Here is a 19,205-nt window from a genome sequence, read left to right as displayed (position 1 = left end):
ATGATGAAATCACACCCCTAACCCTCCTCCATTTCATCTAAAACTGCCTTTAGAGGATTTAAAAGGAAAAACAATAAGGGATCATAACCTGTTTATTCCATTAAAGATCAAGTACTGTGCCTACTTTAAACATGCAGAGGAGAGAGCGAGGATGAGAGTGATAATTGAGCTCTGAAAATAATCTACTTCATGAAGCTTTCATCACGAGGTGACTGACAGGCTGTCAAAGACATAGGAAGTCACAAACAGGTCCTGCGCGCAGCTGAAGTCTAGACTGCCATAATGTGATTGTTTTTGTCCTTTCAGTCACTCAGACTTTTAACAGCAAACACAGTGGGCGGAAAAGTTCCTGCTGTCACTTAGCAACCAACACCAGGCTGCGACAACCGATCCGATCCAATCCTGCCTCATAATTGTACCATTCGTTATGCCAGGTCTCTGAAGAATTTATTATTGTGCTTCCTTAATCCCATGAAAAGGTCACCAATTGAACAAACAATTTATGGATAGGCGGATGAATTATTTAATGGCCTCGACCAAATATTATAGGAAAGAGAGATTTTTTTCCCCCCTGGAAGGCGATGAATTATTTAGTCGTCGGTCCACATCTTTGGTGGAAGCTATTACAAAGCATCTTCGGCCTCAATATCTGATAATGTCATCAGCCCCCCAAATACGCCCTAACCTGTGTCATGAATGGTCAACAAAGTCGCCACCTGAGCAGTAGCAGGTGAAACAGTTACGGCAAACAATTATTAGCATTTATTTTAAGCCTTGTGGGGGGGGTGGGGGGGTATGCTACAGGGTGAAAAGGGCACATTATAGTATACACACAAGGCTAGAAAAAAAAAAGAAACAAAGATGTGATGCTGCCGGACAGCACAGTTGCCACCCCTGTAGGGACAAACACACCGTCTCCACTCTCTAAAACAGCAGCCGCAAGGACTGAACCAGCATCTACTCTCCACCCACCAGGCTCCACCGGTACCTCAATGAAAATGGTACAATCATGATGCTCAGCCTCAGCGGTGGCAACTTGGAAACTCTCACTTACATCTCTAGCAAGTGTATGAGGTGATAATTGTCAAGGTTAGTGCATCAGAATGACAGTGGATAAGGGTTAGTGGTAAACAGGTACCAATATTAGTTATTAAATGTATGATTTATGGCTGTTAACTGACATAAATGTAGGTCATGGCAGGTTTTGCTGCAATTATAATCTTTCCGACAATGACAGTAACTCACAGCAGTTAATCTAGCAGTGTTAAAAACCATATACTCTTTTTAAAATTAATTTATCAGCAAATCTTGAATGCATCATTAATTCAATTTAATTCATTCTGAATTAATTTCTATAAGAGCAACTTCACTGATAGTGACTTGTGTTGATATGATTGTCACTCCAAATACATTAAACCCCTTGACTTTTATTTTGGTAAACTCTCTAGTGCCTTAATGGTAAATGCGCAACGTTATATGTCTAATATTAAGACGTGTGTTCTAACTATCTATCTAATTACTGCCTGACTTGTCCCATCGAACAACGACATGTAACATTGACAGTCATGTATCTACCACAACGACAAGGAGAACATGATGAGGACAGGTGTGGAGGATCAGTCGACATTTGTTTTGATTAACCATTTAAAGCAATGGAACTTAAAAGCTAGACTTCCGATAGTTTTCGCTCCCTGCTCCAGAGCGAGCCCGTCACACCAGACTCCATTACAAATTTGGCTGATTTAATGTTTCCCTGGAATCGGCAAAACCTACGGATCCCGGACAACATGTGGCATTTTAGGCTGCTAATTGATACACCTAACTAAAATCCGGCTGATAAGACATTTAGCCAAACAGCGTAACAAATCAATTAAAGCTCAGTTTATTGAAAATGGCTAACAGTTAACCTCAGAACACACCGTTGGTTGCGGCATATCGCTGGGAGAGGAGCAATCGAACCAGGCCTAAAAGTTATTGAAATATGCCGTATTATTAAATAGTTGCTGTTTGGTTTTCCGGGCGATGGCCGAATTTAAGTATGGAAGATTATACTTTGGACAAAGTATTTGCTTGCGAGGTGTGGATTTTTGCCGCAGAGCAAAGCAACATAATGAGATACGTTTGCGTTGGATCGTGTCGGGGCTAAGCTAACCATTATTACCTGGCATTGTGGCTTGCTAACGATTGAAAACGGCCAAACACCGGCGCCCTGAGCTGTCACGGACTAGCAAGAGAGGTGTTTACTGCTAACTAGCTCGTGTTACATGATCACAACTATCCGGTTAAAATTTGTTTTTCGCAAACCGGTAAGTGTTGGACAGGATACTGCAGATATCTAATGTTGCCTTACCGCTTTGGTTTACAATCGGTGCACAGCCGTTGTCTCTACCGAGGGTGAAGTAGCTAGTGTTTGTGGCAGACTGAAGGAGAGGCAGCGGAGTCCAGCAGGCTGGGAGAGTGCGTCAGCTCCTCACGTTCGACACGTAGGGCGTTGAAAATATGTCACGTCTTGTCGTTGCTGGATTTTTGCGTTATGGCAGCACGCATGCACGCTGTTCCTCTGACAACTCCGTCATTTTCTTACATACGTATGAACGCTGATGTAAAGTCGTTAAACTCTCAGGGGAATTGTGTTTAAATTAGACCACAAAGTGCCAGGAAGTTGCATTGAACACTGTGATAAGTGGGTGCGGCGGATGCCTGGTGATATAAACCGAGTGTACCTTAAATTTCCCGCGAAACTTCCCAGTTCCCCAGTTTAGTCCGCTGTTTCAGGAGCTACTTTAATAACGCACTTCACTCTGCTGTTTCACAGGGTAGGCAAACAACTCTTACAAAAACACTACTGTTTTTTTAATTAAGTTCGCTAACACAACTATTTTAAATGTATGTTATGTGACTGAGTACTGCTGCTGCTCCTGAGTCACGACATCAAAGCAACACTATACGTGACCAGGTTAGCTCCGCTGAGAGCAAACTGTAACATATTAACACTAATTTCACTGAAACGCAGTAGCTACGTTAGCTTGCTAGTGTTTCTATGTAACAGGTAGCTAGGTACCAGCTAGCTAGCAAAACGCGTTTCCGGTGTGAATATTCCAAATTATAGACACAGTTAGCTGACAAAGGTGTGCGTATGCGTTTCTGTGCTTTTATTTATACAGGCAAGTCTCTTTACTTCCGCTTATTGTTGCTAATACTAGCTAAGGATGCTAAAGTCATACTTAATTGGTTCAACTAAATTTGTTGTTACCGTCGTGTGTAATGGTTTATTTGGTTTATTACCGTGTCCTGTGGGTCCTCTAACTTATAGAGAGGGATGGTAGATATTTTGAAACTTAATACATAGATATAACTGTAGGATACTGCCTTTGAGAATGAAATTTTTGGCTGTAATTACAGAATTATACTGTGTGTTTCATGGTTGTCAGATGTAGAAAAGAAGATGCAATTGAGGTTTTAATCAGGTATTGAAAGTAAGTACTATTAAAGAAGGAGTTTGTTCTTACACTGGCATTATTGCAAGCTTATACATTTTGACACAGTCTTATTTTGTGGGGTTGTTAGTACAGTGGATTGACTGGAACTGTACCAGGTGGGGCAACACAGGAACATGCTGATGGTGTAACCGGAGGCATCTGAGACAAGCAATTTTTTTAAAATCTCATCTTAAATTCAGACTTTCTTTGTCCACTGTGCTGCATCATCCAGCTTCTAATAATGACACCTCTGTCAGTGGTAGCAGGCAGCAGAGGAATGCTACTTACCATTATTATAAAACATGTTTAAATCAGCAATCAATATTGTACACAAATGTGCTCTATTGCATGTTCAGTAGATGCTGTGGTAAATACTGACAAAAATTATAGGAGAACATTCAGATGTACATTGTATTTTAACAATGTTTTGTTCCCCCCAGTCTATAACCAGAGTCGGCTGACTGAGCAAGAACCAAGAAACTCATGAGGACTTACTAATGGAAATGGATGATAATGGCCCACAGACCTCTCACTGTGATACAAGATGGTCACAGCAACTGTCAGGCCTTCCTCACAGGCTCCTGCAGCGCCTGATGCCTTTCCAAAGAGAGGGTGTGGAGTTTGCTTTATCTAGGAATGGACGGTAAGCAGTACTCCCGCTCAGTCAGTTACATCACAGCTCTGTTGTTTGTTAGTCAGTTAGTATGCCTTAGTTTGTCTTTATGTTAGGTTCTGTGTTAAGGTACATCTCTGGCAACAGAATAGCATTCAGAAAATAAAGGTCAGCCTGCATCTTGTTTGCAAAGACAGGAGATTTTCTACATTTGACAACTAAATGTAGACCTTACAGATAAGTAGATCTATTGTTCATTTTTGAGTGGCTCCATTTGAGAGCAGTGCATACCCCCTCTGGGTTTTTGCCACTCTATGTTTGCAGCCTGACATTCCACTCCACCTCTGCAGTGTGTAAATATTGATTTATTGCTATGAAGATGCTTTCAACCCAGATCTATTGTTTGAGCATGTCATAGAAGAATACAAGCAGAATCTTTACTCCACATTCTTTACATTTTACTCTTCATTGAACGTGTTTATTAGGTTTCAGTGATGCTCTCACAATGCGCTATATATGAGAAACAGTTCATGTAAACATAGCTTTATGTGTTTACATAGAAGGCAACTTCACTGATGCTATATGTATGTTTTAACTATCACTACAAAGCTAATATTGGCATTAAGCTGTTTACTTACCAGTCTAGAAGTACCGTCAAGTTAAGCTTCAAATTTCATTCTTTTCCTCGCCAAGAGCAGTCTCAAACAATGGAAATCAGCTCTTGTTTTACTTCTGTTCCCATCACTTTTCTTCTACTGAAGTTAGCGTGCTAACCAGTTAGCCCGTCCCGTTTTGTAATACCATTTTGTGATAGTGAGTCATTGTAGTGTCCATTTGGCCTCCATCCAACATGAGAGGATGAAGAAATAGTGCTGCGCAGAAGGCATATTCTGACCTCTTGTCTTGCAAACACAACACGGCTGAAGCTCTTGGTAAGTAAACCAACAACACTGGCTATGTAGCGATAGCAAAAACGTATATATAGCACCTTTAATAGGCTAGGTAAAATGCACTCATACTTGACATACCAACCCCTCAGTTTGTGATGCAGCACTGACAGAGTTCAGAGCTTCAAAAGTTCTGCCAGTCACCAATATGATTTTATTTTTCAATTTTCACTTACTGATAATGAAGATGTTCAGCTCATGTCCACACTTAACAGAAATTCATCGGGGCACACACAGCAAATCACCAGTACAGTATTCTTCTCTCTATTGCTGCATCAGTGTGTGATAGCATTTTTACAAAGATAATTTGCCTAATGGAGCTTTAAAGTGGGCAGCCCCACCCCACCTCTATAGTGCAATGGGACAAATGTGATTTCCAAACAAGCTACCACACATTATTATGGCTTAAGAAGCAAGAAAAAAGTCAAGAGTGTATGTGAATATATTCTAAATTCAGAAGGTCAGATAGAGTCCAGGTTATATCTTAGAAAACAATTACCAGTCCAATGGAAGTTTCATAGTTGCCCTTAAGTCTGTAAGTGTTTGGTTGTGGTGAGCATTAACTGCAGGAACAGGCCAGGACTTGCCCATTTCCTCCTCCCCGACCAGTCAATGAATGCTTGGGTTCTCTGGAAGGTCAGCACAGGGGGAGCCAATCTGAGCACCGCTGCTGTGATGCGGAGCGGCCATATTGATCCAGGAACACTGGGAGGCTCTGCTTTGTTACACGGGTGGGTCAGAAGTCAATTGGCTCTCGCTGCACCGTGTGGACAGCTACCTCAGTCAATTGGCATCAATGTGACAGTAAGAGCAGCGCGGGCACTGCTTCTCTGTGGAGACAGGAGTGGAATTAGCTCAAGATGTTATAGGTAGAGAGGGATCTGAAAGTAGAATGAACACTGACACCATGCTTTATGTGTAGTGTTGGTTAGTTTATTCTTTAATACACGGTCTCCATTTCTATATCTTATGCTGAACTTGGACTGTTTTTTACTCACTAAAGCAAGTGCTAATGGAGTCTCTACCTCTAACAAACAGGTCAAACAGGTTGGGTGTTGAGGTCCTCACCTGAACTAAAGCTCACACCTCAGAGGATCAGCACAGCTTTTAGAGACACTTTAAATGAAGCAGTTTCAGACATTATCTTTTCACCCTTTTTTTACAGTGGCAATAGTGGCAATGTTAGCACCATGAGTTGTTGCTGTCTTCAGTTGACTTGCTACATAGCCAATTCAGCATCAAACGTCATTCCTTTACTCACCAAGAGTTGTCTCCAGCAGTGGAAAGCAACAGCAATGTTTTGCTTATAGTTCTATCACTTCTTTTGTTCTATTGAATTTAGCATGCCAACCATTTCATCACTTCAGTGACTCACTGTAGCATCCAGGCTGCCCTGAAGCTGTATCACTGCTCAGAGGGTGTATTCTAACCTCTTGTCTTGTAAACGCAGTGATGGCTGAAGCTTGTGCTAAAGAACCCTCACCACCACCTGCTCCCAGCAAGAAAGTGGTCTTGTTTTGAAGAGGAATGAGGCTTGTTTTTTACAAAGTGAAGTGAGATGTGCTCCTTGGCTTTAACAGTAGTTTACAACTGTAGGCGGTAAGCTAGTGAGCTGGACATGCTAACTGAATTGGAGGTTGCGTTGGAGCAGACAAGAACATTGTTTAATCAATTTCTTGCAGTTGTGTTTATGGTTTTAGAAAAAAATCTTTTTAACTCTTCAAATGCTGAGTACCCATTCCACTACAGGCTCATGCACAGCACTTCAGCATGTAAGGAAATCCAAAGCTTCACAGTCCTGCCCCAGCTTGCCTGACTCCCATTTACTACTGTGCCATATTTGTAACAATAGACTTCAGCAAATTCAAGTTTAACAATGCATTTTTATTGACTGAAGCCATATCCTGATTGCTACATACTCTATAAGCAGTAATGTGAGATAATACATTAACTAGGTTTTGATTTTCGAGAAAAATTGGCAAAAGAAACTGAATAAATGCACATTTCTATTCACTGTACCATTATGTGAATAACAGTTTGTTTGTTGAGATAAACAGCCTGTTGGCACTGTTATTTCTATTTTCATTTTTTATATGCAAATTGAAAATTCACATTAACCCCTCCACTCGCCCCGGTGTCTAAGAGGTTAAAATACTCAAAAAACTCAATTTGATGGTATTTCTGAGCCCGCTATACCACACACCCCCCATACACATATCTACAAGTACACTCACATGCAGACAGACAGAAAGGATGATTGTAAGCTAAAAAATTATTGTTATTGACAGTAATCTTGATCTTTCTAAGTATTTGAGGCACCCTGCTGTTCTTTATTTGTTCATTCAGTATCCTTGGAAAGAGCCTCAAATTAAAGCAGCAGCCTCTTTTTTTTTACTGATACTCAACAGAGACTCATTGTAGAAGAGAAAGAGATAACAGTATTTCATCCTACAATAGCCTGAATAGACCAGAATGCAATGCAGTTGGATTTTTAGGAGAGAGTATAACAGTCCTGGGAAATGTAGGATATGACTACCTGAGGTGGAACTCGACGAGGCAGGCTGACAGACAAAAAAATAAATGTCAGTGTGCTTCATTATAAAATAACTCCTGAAATGCACTGAACATCATAGATTGATGTTGGATATCTAACAGTGTAGGAGGATCCGTGGGTGGATTTTTCCTTTAAATCTCATAGTCATTGTGTCTTTTCACATTCAGAGCATCAAGAGTACCGAACCAAAACATCAAATGTTGTTGCAATACTTATGGAGCCCGCTGTATTGGTCTGTGTGGGAGGGTGAGTGAATTTTATGGAGTTAGATGAGGGATAATGTGGGGAAGTTGTGGTACAGTATGATAATAAAAACCCATGAGATGTGGTTGATTGTGTTGTTTGGAAAGTTGGGCAGAAGTTTGCCATTTGAGTGCTGACATCTGTATACATCAGTATTTCTAAAATGTACCTAGGGTACATCTATAAACTGAGTGAACCTACCCAGATATGGAACAAAACCCCATCAGTTTGGAGTAAAAGTACATCCATTAAGAGCTCTTGGGCACTTCCATTAAGGTGTTGACTGCAGCATGTGATGCAGCGCATGTCCAACCTGCTCTGATTTGTCCGAAATATTTTTGTTAGTGACTGCCCGTGCTTTTATTGAATAAGGCCTGCTCTGCTGATGCAAGAGGGGATCAATAAGCAGGCCGTGTTGTCTCTCCCTGTGATGGTCAAATTACTGAGAGAGGTCCATTCCAGAGATGGAGTTTGTCCTCTGTGCACATACACGTTGATGTATTTACGCAACATTTGTCCTGGCACATAAGTATTGTTCATAATACACAGGGTGTATATGGAGTGGTACCATAAAGTCATTTAGCAGCACTGGGAGTACAATTGACCTCATTTCCATCTAGTCCCTGCTGAAATTCTGTCCTCGTAAGATGAATCACGTACAACAACTTTTAAAGGAGGCTCGATAAACATCACTAAAGAGCACAGTATTAGAAAACCTGGAACACTGGTTTCAAATCATATGTGTTTTTTCAAAACCTTAAACCACATTCAGTGGCAGAGAAATCTTATTTATTGTACCCTTTAGAATCAGAATCAGAATCAGACTTTATTGCCAAGTAAGTTTGCACATACAAGGAATTTGTCTTGGTATATCGGTGCTAACAGTGATAGTAAAAAATAATAATTATAGTAGTTAACTAAACATAGTTAAACTGATCATATTTGCCTCTGAAGGTCTTTTCACAAACAGCACGACACAAATATACGGTGCAAAATACTCGCTTGTGAATATACAGGAGCTGAAGCTCCACCACGGCCGGTTGCAGACATATTTTTAGGATGTTGGTGGGACAGTTTGAGGTGGTGCTGCAGATGCGAGCGCCACATCTGAGGAGGCAGTGGACCAACTACTAGGATTCCTCAGCCTAGAGCAGACTCTGACGGTCTGTGTGGGGTGATGCCTTTATTCGTGGCACGAAAGCTCAGAAAAAAAATTACATTGCTTTTTTGCCATGTAATATTCACATTCTGTGTGTAAAAGTAGTCATAACAAAAACAACCAGTGTAAAAAAAATAAATTGACATGTGAATGAACCACATGAAAAAATACCCCCAGTGTGAAAAGATCTTAAGCGTGAAATATCCTGACCTTTAGTGTAGTATGTGTTGAACTCCAAAAACACTGACTCCTACATTTCCCATAAGGCAACATCATGGGTTTTTCCTGATAAATATGTGGCACTGTCTTTTCAACTCAGTACCACCAGGGTTTATTAATTTGTTGTCCCCAAGCTTATGCTGAGATGAGATGAACTTTATTAATCCCACGGGGGGGATTTGCAACCCTGAAGACATCATCAGGGTCGTTTTTTCACACTTTACAAAGCTCCCTCTGAGGCCACTAACTTTTTTTCACGTACTGAGTAGTACTCATGACTGAATTGATGTGATCTTCATATGTGAAATCAGCAGTGTGCCCCTTTAATGCCGACAGAAGGGGATTCAGTACACACATCAGTGTGAAAGCTGGTGTTCAGCAGCTTTAATGCTCCATGGTTCTGTCACTTGCAGCGTTTGCTGATTTTTGGAAGTAATTTACCATGATCTGTTGATACAACAAAATCCCATTTTCATCACTGTCATTAAAACCTGCACCAGACAGCTACTGGTCAGTGTTACATAATGTTTACCCATTCTCATTAATACTTACAGCAGAAACTCATTTGCCTTTAGCTTGATGGCAGTAGTGTTAAACATCACAGGCAGTGCACAGCTTGTCTGTGTACCAGTTGCCATATAGTAGCTAGTGATATTATGAGCCATTGGCAGAGTTAAACATTGTGTAACTTCAGATCAGTTTCAGCAAAATGAATCACACATACTAAGGCCATATCTCTCCTACATCTTCAGTGAGCTCAGTTGTGGTATTTACTGTACTTGGTGCTCTGAATTGCATTTCCTCCTAATTAAGCATGAAATTTGTTATAGGTTTTTGATGTAACGGGGTATTATATTTTTATGTTATGAATGAGGCAAGAGATTTGTTCTATTATACAGCATGAAAAATGTAATTTTACTCACCATCAGTAACCCGTAGCCTTAATAGCCCACTTTCTATTACTTGGATAGTGTTCATCCAGGATATAAAGAAGAGGTTTTAGAGAGAGGAATTATGCAGGTGGGAAACACTTATAACAAGTATTATAACATGAAAAATATGTTCCTTTAATATGTTCATTTAATTTATCATTTCAAGAAACGTCAGAGTAAATGCATCATTAGAGCCAAACACAACATACATTCATACATATTTATGTTCACATCCCACAGTAATAGATACAGGAGTTCAAAGATTATAATTAAATGTAACACAAGGAGGAGTCAAGGAACATAATGGAAGAGTGTAGCCATATTCACACCTACAGATCATAAAGGAACATGCACAGATTAGTGGGTTCTGCTGCTTCATGCAGGTTTTCGTACACAATATTCCTGAAATCCTGCACTTATCTTATCTCATCTTATCTCATATTTCAAATTTAAAGCCAGACTATGTAACCTTTAAAAGAAAAAATAACAAATTCTTCTTACCAATGAAAAATTGAGCAATAAAGCTCACCCCAGTTCACTCAGGGGTTTTTCTGCTGCAGTCTTAATTGGTGCTAGCTTATGGTAGCTAATATCAGCAAACTTTAAATATTTATTTGTATAACTGATATCACTGAAGTAGTCTTTGCTAGTGCTACTGTAACAATACATTTTAGCATGTCACAAGTAAACATTGTTATAAAAATGTTTTCTTTTCTAATGAGGTTATTTCCATATATATCACTAATTTCTAATGTATGGATATGATTGAATACATTTTATAACACTGTAGTTAATGTAAATTTCACCCCATAGTGAAACATTATTAAAATTATACAGTGAAAAACAGAAATAGATGCAAAAAGACAAAAACAAAAACAAAAAAAAAAAACAGCTGGGTTGTGTGTAACTATTGTCAAAGTACTTTAAGTACAAAACTTTTGTGTGTGTGTGTTTTTATATTTTAAGCACCACTGCAAAGAATATAATTTAAGAGCTTTAAGGTGTGCAGAGCGGTGTGCTGAAGCGTCAGGAAAAAATACATAAGTGAAACACTAGTATTGGATTGACCCATATAGCAAGAGTGAAAACTTTTCCTTTTAAAGTCATGGAAGGAAAAAATCTCCAACCAAAACCTTTTCTGCTAAAGGCTACTTTGTTTTGGTTTTAAGCACATTCACAGTATTCAGCAAAACCGCACTCTGAACCCATAACTGTGTGTGAGAACCTAGTCCTGAGCATTACAGTAGCACCCCTCAAGGCAGCCTTTTGTGCAGTGTCCAGCCTCTGAGCAGTTTTCCCACTGACCGTGGTGCACTCCAGGTCCAATCCTCAGAAGAGAACCTTAACAGGGCTGGAAGATTGGGGTTAGACACGGGGGCCACACAACACATCACTGTGCAGAGGTCAAAGCCATCAAATCACCGCAGCCAGTTCGGGAGGTAGGGGAGCCCATTTCCTGACACTTTGGGGCTTGTGGGTTTCAGAGATAACATTAGAAAGATGCGGTGACGGGGACCGTGCCGTCGTCAGGCAACAGCACTGCAGCATCCTCACAGTCTCAAACCGTCAAGACGACACTCAGGTTATTTAAAGGAGGATGATTAATGTGTTGAGAAATGGCAAGCACCTGCCCCAGCCGCACTCCCTCCCTAGTTTGCGAGTGTGTGGGTGTGTGTGTGGGGGTGGATGTATGCGCAAGCACACATACACACATATATATATAGGTGTGTGTGTGTGTGTGTGCATTTGTGTGTGGACTTCCTTTTGTTCACACATCTGTGTGTATATTGTGTTTTTTTTGCATACCTTTTCCTTTGTGTGCATTTTTCACACACATATGGCTTGTGTATGTGTGATGTGTTTGTGCGTGCGTGTGTGTGTGTGTGCGTGCACATTGCGCTGACTGGGCCGGTGTGCTGGCAATTAGAAAAACCACCAGTGGCAAGGTGCACATTAATCATGTTCCTCAGCTGAAAGAGAGAAATGGGGCGGAGATGGGGGGAGGAAGCGGAGGAGGAGGAGAAAGAATAATGAGAGAGTGTGTCTGAGGTATTCAGAGCCGCTCTGTTGCACTGTTTGCTCTGACATGATGTTGGAAGCATTTGTGAATAAGCAAGGTCATGACAATAGGCCCAAACCCAGTGGGCAGGGAGAAGCAGAGGTTGATCTATCTGCACTTTCTCCATGGGGACAACTTCAGCTGAGGGCTGTGTCGCGCTTTCATTGTTCCTTATAATGTACAGCGTAAAGGGAACTAGTTGGCTTTATATGGCTGCAAAAACATATCCTATCAGAGACAGCCACAAGAGGAAAGCTGTTCGTTTTCTCCTAGTTGAAGGTTCAATCGCAGGTTAATCTTACTCTTAAAAATATGGATTAGAAAAGGATGACTGGGATTAACATGGGTAGATTGCAGATTCATTTTCTGTCAGGTGACTAATCAATTAATTTTTTCAGCTTGTGTCAGTAATAGCATTGTTGTGATGTGTGTGTGTGTGTGGGTGTGATGACAGTGTGAAACTAATTGGATTGGATTTCAAATCTTATTGGTGGTTACCATGTGGCAGTTTCTCACTGATAACAACTTTTCTTCGCACAATGCTCAACAATAAGACACTACCAGCAATCCTAGAAGTACTCTACAGTTAGAAAATGAATAGAAAATACATTTAAATGATCTTTTTGGGATGTTCTGTTTTATGTGCACGGAGATAAAGAGAGTTATTCTGCATTATGTGATCTCATAATTGTAGGTGGGCTCATTTTTTTGTTCTTGCAGTGTAAAAGTGTAAAATCCACCTTCTTTGCTTTCAACCCACTGCTGCTTAAATTAATTCACATCTGTGCCATGGGACAGTTTGGTCAATACAAATAGAAATACTCCACTCCTTCCCTAAAGCTTAACAGGAGAACTGACCCCTGAATTCTTGATGTCACTGGGATATTAAATCTGGCACTGCCTCATAGACAATGAATGGAGCAGTGACTCGTGTGAGTTATTAAGTGAGGAACAAACTTATGTTAAACCTCAGTCGTTCCTGCTGCACCTGTCAGCAATGCCAAAATGTCTTTTTTTATATTGACAGTTTCCAGTATCATTATAATATTATTATTATTTTACATGTGTGATTAGATGTAGCTCTGCATCACCCTGTGTGTTGAGCGCTCTCTTTTATGGGAACCGGATGAACCCAAACACAGTGAACACTCTCCAGGGTTTCTCCGAAGACTCCCAGTTACAGCAGAAACAGAAATATTCAATAGGAACAACAACATAAATATTGAATAGCAACAACAGTTCTCACACTCAAACAAAGTACCGGTGCATCCCTAAATCACAAGTGACAGACTTGAAATTTGTCCAAGAGCAGCTGACTCGGAGGTGGTGGTGGAGCTTCACGACTTTGACTTTGTGTCCGTGGCCAAAAAGGTTTGAGGAGTCGGGTTGTGACAGGGCGGTTTCTGTTATGAATCCTTGGACGAGTCAGGAATATCTGCACAGCGACTCAGAATAAATGCTGTTCTAACTAATGCTGTTGTGCCCTTGAGCAAAGCCCTCTTGCTGCAGGGGCTGTTGTCTTTTTATGTAAACTATAAACTCTGTCTTTTTATAGTGACTAGGTTTTATCGCCTGCTGGTCAGCTCTACAAAGCAATTTCCTCATCTCAAAACCCATCTGATAAAGTTTTCTCTGTTTCCTTTTGTTTTACAGATGTATGATTGCTGATGAGGTAAGCACACACAACGCTGGCTCAGGAAATCTATTTTCCAAAAAAATGAACCTGAGACTTCGCTGCATGCCTTCCAAATTAATTTGTCAGCCCTGTGCAGCACTCCCACGTGCCTAATCGGTTTTGACACAAGAATCATTCTGAGACCTTATTACTCTTGGGCCTCACATCAGCTCGGCCGTCATATGCAATTTATCGCAGAGTCGATGCGCGATTGACTTGTTTTTCTCCCCCTTCGCCGTGTGTTGATTTGGTCGGTCCAGATGGGTCTTGGGAAGACGGTGCAGGCCATCTCCGTGGCCTATGCCTTCAGGCAGGAGTGGCCTCTCCTGGTGGTGGTGCCCTCGTCCCTGAAATATCCCTGGATCGAGGAGCTGGAGAGGTGGATCCCCGAACTGCAGCCAGGAGACATCAACCTGGTGGAGAGTAAGAGCCACACCATGTAAGTCATCCCTCCACCCCACTCCCCCAACCACCTCATTCAGGTTATACATACATGTCTGATTTGATTGCACCTAAAACTATATTTTTACTTTTCTGACTCTGAAAACAAGCAGTAAACACAACATTGACATGTTACTTATTTGCAAATTCAGCAAATAGAGAGCAACATTAGCATCTATTTGGCATCATGTTTAGCTTGACTATTTCTATTTATTTATTATTATTTGATTCTTCTACAGATTTATTCTCACTTCATACTTAGCAATAAAGACATTAGATTTAAGAATATATTTTTTAAGAATCATCATTAGAATGACTTTTTATAATATATTTTGATTATGGGCTTCAAATAGACAATAAATATGTAATTAGCAAAGTTAATTTTGATCTTTATATGAGTTGTGGGTGACACAGACTGGCCAATAATAATATAGTTTTGAAATGAAAGGCTAATATTTGGCAAACTGATAAAGCCTCAGTATGACTCAGTGGTAGTTTGACAGATTATTAAAGCTGTGGTTTGAAAGTCAGAAGGGAATATGCAGAATTTCATACTGATGAGTGTTACTGTTGCTTACTACACATGGTCAGCAATCTAACCAATAATAACTGAGGTACAGACACTCAAAACTTTTAGGGGAAAAGGGCTTAATTGTTGTTGCAGGTTTGCAATCAACAGTTATTTCCGTTATGGACTGATGTGTTGATTATTTCCCTGATGAATCATTAATTAAAAACTAAGAAAAATACTCATCATGTTGTTTTAAAGCCCAAGTGGAATGTCCAGATTGCTTGTTTTGTCCAACCAACAGGCCACAACCCAAAGATATTTAATTTACTGTTGTATATGACCAGGACACCAGTGAATATTGGCTCAGAAAAAGCCTAAATAATTAGCCAATATCAATTTTGAATTAATTCAAGAAAAATAATCTTTAAGTTGTCCAGTAGATAGAGACACATTTTGCACACTCAGACCCATAGGCTGTACAGAAGTGCATACAAGGTCTCTTTAGAGCTCATAAGTATGGTGGGGATATCTGTGCAAAGTATAGTATAGTATAGTTCATCATACCTAGGATTATGTAAGTGAATGGCTGCAGCCATTATTTGAACTTAGGGGGAGTTGTCTTTATAACAAGCTGTGTGGCAGTGTCTGATGTCATCATCTCCCCAGCCGTCTGCTTCTGCACATGCAAGCGGTAATAATTTACCTAAAGAGATGGAACAAAAACTCGAACACACTTGGTCACACAGTGTGAAAGTGAGGAGGTGTGACAGACAGAAAAGTTGTGGCTGACAAATTAATCTCAAAGTGTCCCTCTGTGTCAGGAGCCAGCAGGGGCCGATGTTTGACAGCGCTGACAGACAAATCATGTCAAGGCGACGTCTGCAATATTGAACAAGAGCAGAAATTTTTCAATGCAGGAAGTGGAAAAATGCTGTCGTAGAGAAATGTGCCTCATTTTCACAGCTGTTTATATTGATTCGCGTTTGCAGTGTATTTCTGCATTGTGGACTAATGTGGAGTATAAGCCTTGAAAACAGCTACTTTTATTATTTCAACTTTCCCCTACTTCTCTTAGTTTTTATTTTTCAATGAAACAAACTTTCTATATTTGCGGCAAAGAGGAGAAAAAACCTCCCCACCTCACATCACAGAAAAGGCGCAAAGAGGTTGTGAAAGCCTTCTGGGGAAAATATGTCCTTGAACTGGATGTGTTAATGACTGAATGAGGAGGCAAGAAAAAATTATGCGGCACCTCCTCCCAGTATTTTAACTCACTTGTTCTATTGTAGAACATGAATGGCACCTCAGGTTTATTTCACCTTGGAAATGTGTAAAGAATTACAGCCTGACAGATGCTGGAAATGTTTTTGATTTCTCAGAGATCCGTATTGAGTTTCATGCAGCTGACTGTCGCTTCTGTGTTTGTTTGTTTATCTGTGGCTGTGTCTGCATACGTGTATGTTTGTGTAGCATATAACATGGAAAATATAGAAATTACAATACAGCCCAGGAATTGCTCTCTTAAGCGCTCATGAAGAGGAGAGCAACGTGTCCACAGCTGTGTGTCTTCCTTTGTGTGCCCTCACGTTTATCAAGTCCACACACCCTTTTTAAATAGTCTGGTTTACTTTACCTTGATGGCTCTGCCAAGTCAATAAATACTAGAACATCTGAACAGATGTTGACTTTGTATTTAACTGTTGACACACATATGTCAACATTAAAGTTGACTATGTAAGTACTACTGTAAGGCAGTTTTTAGAATGGGTCTGGTGATATTCTGTAGTTTTCATATTGCCAACAAATCCCATGAAAATCAACTCTGGGAAATTATGATGGACAGTTTTTCATAATAATCTGACATGTTATTGAACAAATGATTAATTGAGAAAATAATCAGCAGAATACTTCATAAAGACAATAATGATAAACAGTAAAAACAGAATAAACAGATGTCATAATTTTTGTATATGGTATATAGTTTTATTCCAAATGAAGAAACTTGTGATACAGTAAGTAAAACAAACATTGTGATCTTGTGTTGACCTCTTAGTGTGTGTGTCCTTGTCCTTCCAGGGGTATCAGCAGCTGTAAGGTGACAGTGCTGGGTTACGGGCTGCTCACCACAGACTCAGGCCCCCTGGTGGAGGCTCTAACCAGGCAGCAGTTTGCCGTGGTTGTGGTGGACGAGTCCCATTACCTCAAGTCCAGGAATGCAGCACGGACTAAGATCCTCACTCCTCTCATTATGAGCGCCAAGCGGGCCATCCTGCTCACCGGTACTCCAGCCCTGGGTCGTCCTGAGGAGGTAATAAAATGTGATGAAATGAAATGAATGATACCTTGTGGGGAAAGAAAAGACATTACAGTGGGGTAAGGTGTTCTGTTCTCTTTCCAGACAACAGGAATCAAAATTCCTTCCAACCCTAGTTTGAATTTTTGATAGAAAATTAAACCTAAAGTCAAGAATTTAAGATTCAAGATTCTGAAACTATATCCATATGCTTCAAAAAGGACTGTGAGCCCAGACTTATGGAGAAAGATTAATAGGCCAACTCGGGGCTCAGCTCTGGCTTTTCACAAAGGTGTTTCACGCTACAGTGCAGGTAGATCGCCATGGTAACTTGCTCCAGAGCAGGTAATACTCAGATCCAACATTCAAAAAGCCAATTAACTCTCTCCGGCATCACTTATCCTTGAGGATCCCGAGGACTTATTTCAATAACCTTTGTTGCAAAAACTTCATTTACAAAGCCCGATATGAACAGACACTGCACCGCAATAAATGAGACAAGTAATAAAAAGAAGCACACAGGGGGGGAAACTATTGAATTTAGAGACAATAAGAAGGGCTGTTCACAGGACAGCAGTGTTTGGAGAGCAGCACAGCCGTTCCCCTCTCCATAATGATTTATTATATCATTTTTATATATGTTATATTGAGGCTGTAGATTGCAGGCGTATTCCATCACCGCAGCTGCAGAAGATGAGGTGGACTTTGTGAATAGAAAATCTTTCTCCACTCTCTTCGTGAAGACACAATACATTATCAATAACAAGAGCTGAATGTCCACTGTTCCCTAACGATGGGGCACTGATACAGCTTTGTGCATAGGAATTTACACTGTCTCTGCTTTTCCTCCACACATCCTCTACATCCTCTGGAGTAGCGTTACTGCTTTTCTGCTGCTTAAATTATCATGATGATTATTCAGTAAATAACTATACTATAAGTCAGTGTATTTACTGTATTCACAAATTATACAGTTGAAGAATAATCTTTTTTGCTATTACTACTATTGATTGTGTTCAAATTGGAACATATACATAATGTACAGAACATCTTGTTTTTGAATAGATCTGCTCTCCAGTACACAGACACACACACACATACACCATGTACACCTATCTTAGTGGGGACTCATTAATGCACTCCCTAGCCTTCCTAACCTAAACCATTATAACTGACTATTCTATCCCTGACCCTAAAACAAAGTCTTAACCCTCAAACAACTAGTGGAGTCCAACACTGTGGTCCCCACAAACCTGCCAGATCCCTCAAGTATAGTGGGCTCCCCATGAAAATTGGAAAACAAAACTACACTCACACACACTCACAAGGCCTCATAATTATTCATAGCCTGCAATGTAGCTGTTTTAGTTTTTTTTTTCTGTCTGTGTTGCATATTGCATATAATAAAACTTTATGTGCAACTTTTCTTAACAGTGTTACAAAGTGCTTCACAAATCGAGAAAGATGCATAAAATAATTGGGGTAAACATGCAAAGAGGAAACTGAATGGAAGAAACTAGACAATAATAGCAGATAAGAAAAAAAACTTAGATTTAAATCTTTAGTATTTTCCCATGCAATCAATGTTCATGATTAAATAAGCAATGTTACAGTTCAGAAAAATACCCTTGGGTAATATTTATTAAAAAAATGTAACAGTAAAAAAATCAGCAAATCTGCCTCATCAGACCTGTGTGGGTGTGAAAAATGTTGCTATATGCTATTATATTGGTGCATAAGAGAACGTGACGTAACATTGACTGAGTTATCCATGATCTTTAAAGGATAAGACTCTGTGCCCTGTTTGTGGCAGCTCACAAATATAAAGTCTGAATTTTAAAAAGGGCTCAGAAATGTTCTAAACCAACTGGGCACAGTTTTTGTGCAAACGTTCAAAGTAAATCAAATGTTCAAATCAAACAGGAGGAAATAGTGCATTTGTTTGGGACTATTTTCAGTGGTGGATTAATACACATTCAATACCTTAGTGAATACTTTCAGCAGCAGGACAGTGTACGTCAAAACAAACTACAGTGTGTGTGTAAGGATCAATTCATTGTTAGCTTGCTGGCAATGAGGG

General features: G+C 40.1%; 2 protein-coding genes and 1 long non-coding RNA gene across 15 annotated transcripts in view; 1 reads left to right on the top strand and 2 right to left on the bottom strand.

The window, feature by feature from the left end:
* Nucleotides 1–2,495, bottom strand: part of LOC108900641 (R3H domain-containing protein 1) — a 50,256-nt gene extending 47,761 nt beyond the window's left edge. For 7 of the 10 annotated variants that reach the window (XM_051065977.1, XM_018701794.2, XM_018701797.2 and 4 more), the window contains exon 1: nucleotides 2,351–2,495. The gene's annotated coding sequence lies outside the window, so the exon portion shown is untranslated. The remainder of the gene's footprint in view (nucleotides 1–2,350) is intronic. The other 3 variants (XM_018701799.2, XM_018701796.2, XM_018701798.2) reach the window with 1 other exon arrangement.
* The window catches only part of zranb3 (zinc finger, RAN-binding domain containing 3), a 97,583-nt gene continuing 79,576 nt past the window's right edge, over nucleotides 1,199–19,205 (top strand). For 2 of the 4 annotated variants that reach the window (XR_001963775.2, XM_051065978.1), the window contains exons 1-5: nucleotides 2,592–2,816; nucleotides 3,920–4,122; nucleotides 13,859–13,877; nucleotides 14,141–14,319; nucleotides 16,909–17,140. Coding sequence is in view for 2 of the 4 variants with exons in the window: in XM_051065978.1 (XP_050921935.1) it covers nucleotides 3,977–4,122; nucleotides 13,859–13,877; nucleotides 14,141–14,319; nucleotides 16,909–17,140 (576 nt within the window). In the remaining 2 variants the exon portion in view is untranslated. Of the gene's footprint in view, nucleotides 2,307–2,591; nucleotides 2,817–3,919; nucleotides 4,123–13,858; nucleotides 13,878–14,140; nucleotides 14,320–16,908; nucleotides 17,141–19,205 lie in introns of those variants that run through there. The other 2 variants (XR_007809039.1, XM_018701806.2) reach the window with 2 other exon arrangements.
* LOC127139116 (uncharacterized) lies at nucleotides 4,443–13,839 on the bottom strand. Its single transcript, XR_007809041.1, has 2 exons — nucleotides 8,038–13,839; nucleotides 4,443–5,869 (listed from the first exon to the last, which is right to left on the bottom strand). It is a non-coding gene; the product is annotated as an uncharacterized LOC127139116 (long non-coding RNA).

This window comes from Lates calcarifer, linkage group LG7_2 (assembly GCF_001640805.2).
Source record: "Lates calcarifer isolate ASB-BC8 linkage group LG7_2, TLL_Latcal_v3, whole genome shotgun sequence".
Classification (NCBI taxonomy): domain Eukaryota; kingdom Metazoa; phylum Chordata; class Actinopteri; family Centropomidae; genus Lates; species Lates calcarifer.
The sequence above is the reverse complement of the archived record's forward strand: the minus strand, read 5'-3'. Positions and strand labels throughout refer to the sequence as shown.